The sequence below is a fragment of the Myotis davidii genome, unplaced genomic scaffold (assembly GCF_000327345.1).
Source record: "Myotis davidii unplaced genomic scaffold, ASM32734v1 scaffold1115, whole genome shotgun sequence".
NCBI lineage: Eukaryota > Metazoa > Chordata > Mammalia > Chiroptera > Vespertilionidae > Myotis > Myotis davidii.
Window position 1 is genome coordinate 1,017,610 of NW_006287910.1, and position 10,926 is coordinate 1,028,535.

Below are 10,926 nucleotides of genomic sequence, written 5' to 3' on the forward strand. Positions count from 1 at the left end.
GGGGTATAATCCTTGGTGGGAGGATAGGAGTTCAGGGCTGGGGACGGGGCTGGAGGTGAAGGTGCAAGGGCCCAGAAGTTTGGGCACCCGGGGTTAAGGGGGCCGAGGAGAAGTTGGGCGATGGCTGGAGAGGCCACGGATTAGGGAATCAACGTCCAGTGGGTCAGAGATCAAGGGGACCAGGAGCGCAGTTGAGATTTGAGAGGCTGTGCATAGTCCGAGGCCGGAGATTTCAGGGCGCGTGGGGCGTAGGTTGGAATGGGGAGGCAGGGCTGGGGGCCATTTCCTCCTGAAAAAGGTCCACGTAGTGTCCAGGAGACCCTAGCTTGTGGTCACAGCAGCTGCAACCCCGCTGACCTAGTTGTGGGTCAGCCAGCCTGCCCCTGGGAAAAGTCATGGGGGCCTCCTTTCCACTGGCGGACATTTCTTTCCAATACACCGACGAGACAAGAGGGGACTCAGCACCATGGGGCCATTGTGGGTGGAACTTGAAATTGGGCCAGGTTTCCCAGAAAATTCAGGCTCGGGGCACTAGCCTTGCTTTGGTAAGATTTTCCTGTGGAAAAGGGGTGTGTGTGTGTGTGTGTGTGTGTGTATGTGTCCCACCCCGACATCAAAAGCTACTGAAAATGTGAAGGGACCCCTGCCCAAGAGGACTCTGTACCTGTGAGGGCCCTGAGAGCTCCCTCCCCAGAAAACCTGTTACCTGAGGACTGGGCTTTGGGAACCTTGCTCAGGTCCCTACATACCAAAAACAATGGAAAGGGCTCTGTGGCTTCCATCATCTTCGATTTCCACAGCCTGGAAAGGAGTGGGCAGGGGAGATCCTGGGCCTGGCCTTGGCATTAGGGATCACAGGTCACCCCAAGAAGGTCTTCTTATCAGTGGCTCTTGGTGCCTTTTAAACCGGGTTGAGCCTGGCCAGCGTGGCTCAGTGGTTGAGCGTGGACCTATGAACCAGGGGGTCACTGTCCCATTCCTGGTCAGGGCACATGCCTGGGTTGCAGGTTCCATCCCCAGCAGGGGGCAATTTATAATTTTCTCTCATCATTGATGTTTCTATCTCCCTCTCCCTTTTCTCTGAAAAAAAAAAATATATATAGTTTAAACTGGGTTGAGGTGGTCAAGTCATCATCTTGAAGAAACCTATACTGCCCCATAGATCTTATTTGGGGGGAGGGCAGATTCTGTTCCTTTCCTCACAAACCCCACAGAAAACTCAAAGGACAGGACTGCTTGATGCAGCCTCAGCCAACCACATGCCTCAGGGGATCAGTGAGGTCAGAGAAGTCATAGTAATGGAGAACCTGAGAGCAGGGACCCCCTGGTTTATCAGACATGCATCTGCTCCCAGGGCATGACTTCCTGTCCGGATTTGCAAACTGGTTCATCATATCAGTTATTAGTGGCTTTGTACAGGGGTGAACGGGTTAGGAGCTGGGGGCTGTGAGTTTGGGAATCAGATTCCCATTTAATCCTCACACAACCTGTGAGGCAGATACTCGTATTATAATGTAGTCTCATGTTACAGATTAGGAAATCAAGGCCCCAAGGGTTTAAGTGACTTGCCCCAAGGCAACACAACTCATGCTGTTCTCAGTCTCCATGACTGTTGTCAGTGTGCCTGATCGGAAAGACAAATAACAGTGTGTGGGGAAGCCTGTGGTTCAGGCCTGAGGCCCCTGAAACAGAATTCTGCCCAGGTGCTTGTTTTGCTTTCAGATTTCTGGCCCCGTGTCCCTCACTCCCTGTTAAAATGCAGAAGGAAGGTGGGACCCCTTGGGTTGGATGTTTGCTCCAGGCACTTACAACTTAGAAACTGCTTGTATCAAATGATCCTTTGTGCCTTGGGGAGCTCAAGTAGTGATTCAGAGCTCTGGCTTGAAATCTACACCTGGGTTGGTCTCGGACCACTACTATTATTTTTAATCCTCACCCAAGGGTATTTTTTCCATTGATGTTTAGAGAGAATGGAAGGGAGGGAGATGGAGGGGTGGGGAGAGAAGAGAGAAAGAGACAGCATGTGAGAGAGACACATCAATAGAGGCCAAGGATTGAACCTGCAACCCAGATATGTGTCTTTGACAGGGAATTGAATCCGTGACTCTTTGGTGCATAAGGCCGACGCTCTAACCACTGAGCCTACAGGCCAGGGTAGTCTTGGCCCCCTATTAACCTTCCTGAACTCTTTTCCTCTCTGAAACTGCGATCCTCAGCTGGTGGTTAGGAGGATCAAATGAAATAGTGCACACAAAGTGTTTAGCACTTTTTTAGTGCTGGTTAAGTGGAATGAGGTTTACCAATATGCCGCTGGGTTTTCTGATGAGTTCTGTTCTAAGAATCCCCTGCAAAGTGACTAAAAATATTTTATTTCCCCTTCCTCCTTATGCAATTTGGGGGAGAATTTTAAAAATATTTTTATTGATTTCAGAGAGGAAGGGAGAGGAAGAGAGAGATAGAAACGTCAATGATGAGAGGGAATCATTGATTGGCTGCCTCCTGCAGGCTGGACCGAGCCAACAACCCAGGCATGTGCCCTTGACCAGAATCTAACCTGGGACCCTTCGGTCCTCAGGCTGACGCTCTATCCACCGAGCCAAACCAGCTAGGGCTGGGGGAGAATTTTTAAAGCACTCATTTTTACACCCTCCCTCAAATGGGAGGGTTTCGTCCTTGTTCCCAGAATTTCTTTTCAGAGTTGTCAACATCAAAGTTTTCAAAATGTTTTTAGGAAGGCTGCATTGGAGTTCTGCTTTTCAATTTTGATTTAAAAGCCTCTTTCTTTGGTGGGAAACAGTTGCCAGAATACACAGGATCCCTTAGCCTTTTTTTAAAAAAAAGGTAATTAAGTTTTAAAAATTTTAATCATTTCACAGAAAATTTGAAAGGGAGAGAAAAAAAAGTCACCAATGATCTCACTATCCTAACACTTCTGTTTTTATGAATTTTCTTAGTTTTTTTTTTTTTTTTAAATCATTCCTCTATGTCTGCCAGGCATGGCTCAGCAGTTGAGCATCGACCTATGGACCAGGAGGGCACAATTAGATTCCTGGTCAGGGCATATGCCTGAGTTTCGGACTTGATCCCCAGTGGGGAGTATGCAGGAGGTAGCCAATCAATGATTCTTTCTCATCATTAATGTTTCTATCTCGTTCTCCCTCTCCCTTCCTCTCTGAAATCAATTTTTTTAAACATTAAAAAATAATAAGCCCTAACTGGTTTGGCTCAATGGATAGAGCGTCGGCCTGCAGACTCCAGGGTCCCAGGTTCAATTCCAAGTCAAGGGCATGTACCTTGGTGGCGGGCACATACCCAGTGGGGAGTTGCAGGAGGCAGCTGATTCATGTTTCTCTCTCATCGATGTTTCTAACTCTCTATCCCTCTCCCTTCCTCTCTGTAAAAAATCAATAAAATATATTTTTTTAAAAAATAAAAAAATCATTCCCCTATAACTTTTATACCCTACTAATCTCACTTCATATTTATCATTCCTTTAACAATTTATCTAGTTTTAGAGTGGAGATGATATCCTCTTTTCTATGTTGAGTTAGAAAGGACATATTGAGTGAGTGGTAGTGGTGGTTACTTTACATATAGAAATAGGAAACTTGAACTCTTTTACAGTATTCTTCCTATTTAATCTTTTAAAAGTCTTTTGATTTGTGTTTTTTGCAAATAGGTATGAGTATTCTCCAAGGAAAGGATGACATATTTTTGGACCTGAAACAGAAATTCTGGAATACATATAAGGTAAGACAGACTTTTGAAAATGGAAAAAAACCAAAATATTTTTGTACATTTTTAACATTAAATACATTTTAATAAAAATGTTATTAAATCAGGGCTACAGTTGGTTAGCACAAGGATACAATATTTGAACAGAAATATTACATTGATTTTGACAGATGAATCGAATGAAAAGAAGCTTTAAGAGTGTCTATCTGAGAGTCTCTGAATTGCATTCAGTGTTCACCATGATTCCTGATGTCCCTATATTTACTCTTACTAGTGATTATAATTTAGTGAATCTCAGAATCAAAGAGTTTATTGCAAAAAGCCTAGAATGTGAGTGGAATCATTCCCACATTCACAGTCGAGGTGTCCAGATGTGCATTCTGCTGAGTCCCTGGGAAAGGAACCTTCTTAACGTTACAAAGTGTTTACAGAGAAAGATGGTACTCCCCAGGGTCGTGTCTAGGCTTGGAGCAAGTCACCGGTTGTACTGTTTGCTCAGTACAGGTATACACAGTCCAGTCTGACAAACATTAATTCATTCCGTGAAGATTTGTTGGCAGGATCCTTAAAGCTTGGCAAAGTCAGAGATGCGTTCCATCTCTGGCCTAGAGCATGTTTGATTCTATTAATCACAAGGAGGTGAATTTTCAGGATTATAGAATATACGCAGACTGGCCTAGGACTTTGCATGTACTTAATTCCCTATCAGGAACGGTGTCAAGCACACCTGGCAATTGCCTGCACGGCTTCTAGCATCTTCTGTTGCATGACACGAAGCCCCAGAACCAGCATCACCCCCTTAGTGGCTGGAGGCAGCCGTCAGGGAGGGTTGAAGCCACTGCTTTCCCTGAGCTCTTATGCTCAGGGACAGTTCTTTCCTTCATGGGGAAGAGTAACTGCTGTGTTTATGAATTTTCTTAGTTAAAAAAAAATTCCTCCTGTTCCTTCTCTCAGGGCAGAAATTGTGCTCCCATGGGGACATCCAAATGTGATTTTCTTCTGTTTTATTTTGGAAAAGGGAACAAGTTTTCCCATGATGCCATAGATCCTATGGAAATATGTACATCAAACCTTTATAAAACGAGCAAGCAAGCAGAATTGTGAAAGAAAGGGGCTTTAGGCAGGGATGCGTAGATGTTTCAGATTCTCCTCCCTTAATGAAGACATGTGGGTTGTCTTTTTTGCATGTTGAATGCCATGCTAAGGATCTTGAACTCCAACAATAGTAGTGGCAAGAGAAACCAAATAAGGGGGTTGTTGTAACCAAGCTCACATGAGAAATAATGAAGGAGTAGGAATATGAATGATTTGAGAAATATTTAGGAGGCAAAATAGGTAGGTCTGGGTGATTGGAAATTGGGGTTATGGGCAAGGACACATCTAGGATGACCCACAGGTTGTGACTTAAGGAACCTGAGATAGGACATAGAGGACAGTGATCCAGTTTGAGAAACAAGATAATTGAGTTCAGTATGGCAAATGTTGAATTCCAGATGCTTTTAGGATATTCAAAGGGAGATGTCCAGATGCACAGAGGAGAACTCAGAGCTAGAAATAATAGATATGGAAGAAATTGGGATAAAACTAGGCTTTTGATAGAAGCTTGACCAATGACAGGAGCACAGAGCAAAAGAAGCACCCAAAAGGAATCTGTCACAGAAGACTCTAATAGCCCAAGGGGTGTGTGAGAGTAGAATTGGTTCTTTGTTGCTAAGGAATTATCCCCCTGTCCAATCCATGTTCTTTTGATGAAGGTGGAAGGACATCTCTAGTTTATTTGTAGTTTACATGTACATAGTACTTGAGCTTTTTGTGTGTGTGTTTTTTTGTTTTGTTTTTTTTTGTTTGTTTTTTTTCTGCACAGATGGCATGCAATTTCTGTCTCCTTTCACCACCTGCAACATGGCAGTTCAGATATATTATCTCTTAGAAATATATCTGATAACACATTCTTCTCTTTTATATAGTTTTAAAAAGCTTTAATATGGAAATAATTTTAAAATTACAGAAAAGTAGTAAGAATAGTTCCAATAATACCCATATGGGTGGCCTGAATGGTAGGCCAGGTCACCTCTGGGGAGCTCAGTCTCCTTGAAGAGGGAGGTGCCCAGTTCCAGTCACTGGAGTCTCTGGTCCTCCTTTGACGGCTTCTCCCAGAAGTTCTACCAATGGCACCACAGACATGTGGAGTCTACAGTGCACCTTGTCCAGACCTGGACCCCTTGGGCCTTGGCTGACCCTTTTCCTGGCTCCTCCCCGAATCTCATGTGAGTCTGACAGCAGCTACTGTGTGCTGACACCAACACCATCCCAAAGCTGAGGATTTGGAAATGAACTTGAACTCCTGCCTAGCAGAAGTTCACCATCTGGAGGAAGAGACCTGCCTGTAAAAAGAGAACTTGCCCCTCAAATATTCGGTGGGAAGTTAACACCACCTTTGTTTGCTCTGACACTGTGCCAAACACTCAGAACATGCGTGAGAGGCCAGCCCAGGAGTCCAGGAACTGGCCCTCTGAGAGGTGGTTCTGTTCAGCCATGGGCTCCTGGCCCAACCTCATCTCATGCCTCCCTCTCTCCACTCTGTACCTCAACCACTCTTGAATTTTTTCTGTTCCTGGAACATGGCAGCCTCGTCCCCCCGAGCCTTTCCCAGACTCACACGTCCCCTTCCTTCAGATCTCAGCTTACACATCATTTCCTAAGGAAGCCTTTTCTGACTACTTATGCCCATTATAAAGTCTCCTAACCCTTGGAATTGCCTTGTCACAGTTGTAATAAATCACTTATTAATGTGGAAAAAATATCCATATGCCCTTTACCCAAATGCACCTATTAGCATTTTGCCCCATTTACTATTTGCTTGCTTTATCTATCCATCTATTTTTCTATCTGATAAGTTTTTCTGAATCATTTGAGTTAGTTACACACAGAATTACCATTTACCTCCAGATACTCAAGAATGATAATAATCTTTTTATATCTCCTACCATCCATATTCCATTTTTGCCCATTGACCATCTAATGGCCTGTATAGCATTTCTTTTCCTCCAGTACAGGATCCAGTCTAGAATTAGGCAATGCATTTAGTTCCTATGTCTTTTTAGCTCCCATTAATTGGGAACATTGTCTTAGCTCTTTTTTTTTAAAATATATTTTATTGGTTTTTTACAGAGAGGAAGGGAGAGAGATAGAGAGTTAGAAACATCGATGAGAGAGAAACATCGATCAGCTGCCTCCTGCACATCTCCTGCTGGGGATGTGCCCGCAACCAAGGTACATGCCCTTGACCGGAATTGAACCTGGGACCTTTCAGTCTGCAGGCCGACGCTCTATCCACTGAGCCAAACCGGTTTCGGCTGTCTTAGCTCTTTTAAAATCTATGGCAAAACTGATATCTTTGAAGAATATAGTCCTCCCCTAAAAACACACAAAGCATTTGCTTTTGTGGGCGGGGGTGGGGGGGTGTCTATTGTTTTCTATGATTAGATGAAGGTGATACATTTCTGGCTGGAACACCCCATCTATGCCAACGTGTCCTCAAGGTTATCACAGCAGAAGGTGCTTCTGTCTCTGGTTGGAGATGTCAAGGTGTCTGATTTTTCCACTATTTTTTCCCTTGAAGCTAATAAGCAATCTGTAGGGAGCCTCTTTAAGACCATGCAAATAAATATCCTGCTCCCCATCAGAATATTCCACCCCACCCCCAGATTTGGCACCCGAATTCTGCCTGAACCAGTCTTGGCCGTTGTGATGGTTGCCAAATGATGAGTTTCCAACTCCAGCACTGGTTCCACATTTACCAGGTGGCGCTCAGAGATCTGTAAACAAATGCCTGCTCTTGTATTCCAGTTATTTATTCATTTCTCTATTATCAGCTTGGACTCAAAGATTCTCATTTTTTCAGAGGCTTACAATTCATGACTGTGTGTAATTATCTTTGGTGCTTGAGTGTCTGCGATTTGGCCAGCGAGAGTCCCTTCAAGCTGGCTCCTATGTTCTAGTGACATCCATTGTTTGTTTTTTTAATCCTCACCTGAGGATATGTTTGTTTTTTAAAATTAATGTTTGTTTTTTAAAATTAATTTTAGAGCAAGGAAGAGAGAGAGAAAGAGAGAGATAGATAGAGAGAGAGAGAGAGAGAGAGAGAGAAATATCGATGTGAGAGAAACATTGATTGGTTGTCTCCTGAACATGTCCCGACTGGGGGTCAAATCCAAAACCTAGGTATGTGCCCTAACTGGGAATTGAATCCTCACCCTTTTGGTGTTTGGGACCATGCTCCAACAAACTGAGCCACCTGGCCAGGACTCCCATTTTTTTAAATAAAAAAATCACTTCCTTACTTTCATAACAAGATATCCCTGGCTTATCTTATATCTTTACTTGCCCTGCCCCTGCCCTGGGACCAGCCATTTCTTTGAGGAATCCTTTTCCCTTTCAGTGGGGAATGGAGAGACCAGGATCTGTGCAATGCAATATACGAGGTGATGTTATGTTCTGAAAGAAAAATATTGCCATAAGAAGTAAAGCCATGTTTGGATGAGTTTACTCTTCTGATCCTTTTTGCTAAAATAGTAAATTCTTAAATGAGTATATATTTTAAACAGCTTTTATTGAAATGGTTTATTGTAGAAACTTTAGGAAATACTAGTACAAGTTAGTAAAATAAAAAAGAAAGTAATACCACCTTTATATTACTAGTGTAATACTACCTTTAAGGACTGTTTTTTTAAACCTTTTTTTTTTTTTTAGGTATAGTTTACATACCAAGACTTGTAGCTTTGAAAAAAAAATCCATAATGATGACCATTTTTGTCAGAATGTACAGGTTAAAGCCTGTTAAAATAAACCTATCTTAAAATATTCTGTAAAAAAACCAAAAATGTCAGCTAAACTTATTCTATCACATGAAATAGTAACATATATTATTAGCAAGTAATTCCATAAAGAATGGATTTGGTATACTTTAAAAAATTTATTGACGATCCTTTTATAAATATGTTTCTTTATCATTTGCTTGGGCTAACAGGAAAATTGCAATATATAAATATATGTTGTTATTTTGAAAGCAGATGTCTAACAGAATTGATAGTGATTCTGGTAGACTACATTCTGGATCTGTGAATATAACTAGTATAAATGTCTTGTACCTAACAGCTTTTCCCACAACTCCCCACCCTGATATATGCAAGGGACCTTAAGTAGTCTAATTTAATCGGCTTAGTCTGAAATAAAATACCACCTCCGAATACTAGCTGCTTGGTATTTCTTAATCTTCTATGGAACGAACTGTGATTAAAAGGCATTCTAATATATATATTTTTAAATTCCAGACTGGTCTGATGTACTGGCCTTTTGTACAGGTGAGTTTTTCTTTAGTTCTTTAAATTCTTATAAAATTTTATTTAAACCGAACTAATGACATATGCCTGGGAGCAAGATCTCAAATGTTCCCTATTCAGGTGAGTTTTAAACCACTCAGAATGCTAACTCCTGGCTTTGGTTTATACCAGTAATGGTGAACCTTTTGAGCTCGGCGTGTCAGCCTTTTGAAAAACCCTAACTTAACTCTGGTGCCATGTCACATATAGAAATTTTTTAATATTTGCAACCATAGTAAAACAAAGATGTATATTTTTGATATTTATTTTATATATTTAAATGCCATTGAACAAAGAAAAATCAACCAAAAAAATGAGTTCGCGTGTCACCTCTGACACGCGTGTCATAGGTTCGCCATCACTGGTTTATACAGTCCTAACATCCTCTTTCTGTTACAGCTTACCAACTTCAGCCTTGTTCCTATTCAGTGGAGAACAGCTTACACGGGACTGTATGGTTTTCTGTGGGCCACCTTCCTTTGCTATTCACAACAGAGTGGCGATGGCACATTGACATCAGTTTTCACATTCCTTCATCAAAAGAAGGCCAACGAATTTGAAAAGCCCCCAGAGAAATGAGGAGTCAAGGATTCCCTGAAAGTGACAATATTTTTTTTTTAATTGCAGTGAGTTGCCTACTGATAAAATACTCTACTTACCTGCAGTATGTGCTCCATTTGGAAGAATTACTATTCCTAGACCCACTTGTTTCTTAATTATCAATAAGTACTTTAAATTTTATCCAAACCTTTTTTTCCTCATTCTACCTGAAAGTATTACTTCTCTAATATTTTCACTTCTTCAATACTTTGGTAATACCAGTATCAGTGGCAAAATGGCATTTAATACTAGTTACTATTTCTATTCTAATATTTTAATGCCATTTGATTATATTTAATGCATTTAATTATTAATGCCATTTAAGGAGCCTGTTTTGATTGTATACATCTCTTTTCTAACATCTCAGGTTACTCCTAAACACTTTTGGATCTGATTACCTTTTATACCCAAAGTAGTTCTTAATAGTAAATTTCTATCTACATGGAACTCAATCAAAGTCAAGATTGAATAACCAGATTTCCTCCACCCCAATACTATATAATCATTTTTTTGCTGAGACTAAAGTTCTATAAGTATACTTTAAATCATAAAAAAATAGTGTATGATTGGTGTGCCCTGTGTAGAATATAGTTCATTGGCATTTCCTATTTTTGTAATTTCCTTAGTTAAGTACTTTTTAGCTAATGTTTTATAGTTTTGAGCATATTCAGTACCTCATATGAAATTTGACTTCTTAGAGAAATATACTGAGTGAAGTTTCTGGGGGCCCGGGGGGGGGGGAGAATAATTTCTCATCCTTTGTAAGGAAGAACTCTATTTCATAGGTTTTTAGGAAAAAGTTACCCCAGATTTCATGCTGATGTTATATTTTTTAAAATCAATGTTTTAAACTAAATTTTTATAGGTAATCTTTAAGGTAGATAAGAGAAACTTGATTCAGTTTTTTCAGATTTACTGTTTGTCTCACCTCAAAACAAGTGGGTTTAAAATTATATGAAAATCTCAAGAAGTTTCAGCAAATTTCACCTAAGAACTGAACCACAATTCTGTCGCTTCCAATGGAGTATTGCACAAATTTAAGATGTGAAGCACTAAAATGTTAATAAATTTATCTTGAGAATTTATATTTAAGATTAATTTAATGATCTATATTTAAAATTTTGAGCATATCATTTGTAATATAAATTTATGCCATAACTTTTAAGTATATGATTAATTTTATTTTACATTATTGGGACAACGGTAGGAA

General features: G+C 40.8%; 1 protein-coding gene across 1 annotated transcript in view; it reads left to right on the forward strand.

The window, feature by feature from the left end:
- The window catches only part of MPV17L (MPV17 mitochondrial membrane protein-like), a 13,041-nt gene extending 2,598 nt beyond the window's left edge, over positions 1-10,443 (forward strand). Inside the window, exons 2-4 of the mRNA XM_006759683.2 lie at positions 3,680-3,750; positions 9,069-9,098; positions 9,516-10,443. Of these exons, the coding sequence (XP_006759746.1) occupies positions 3,680-3,750; positions 9,069-9,098; positions 9,516-9,695 (281 nt within the window). The 3' untranslated portion in view covers positions 9,696-10,443. The remainder of the gene's footprint in view (positions 1-3,679; positions 3,751-9,068; positions 9,099-9,515) is intronic.
- Positions 10,444-10,926: the final 483 nt, after the last annotated feature.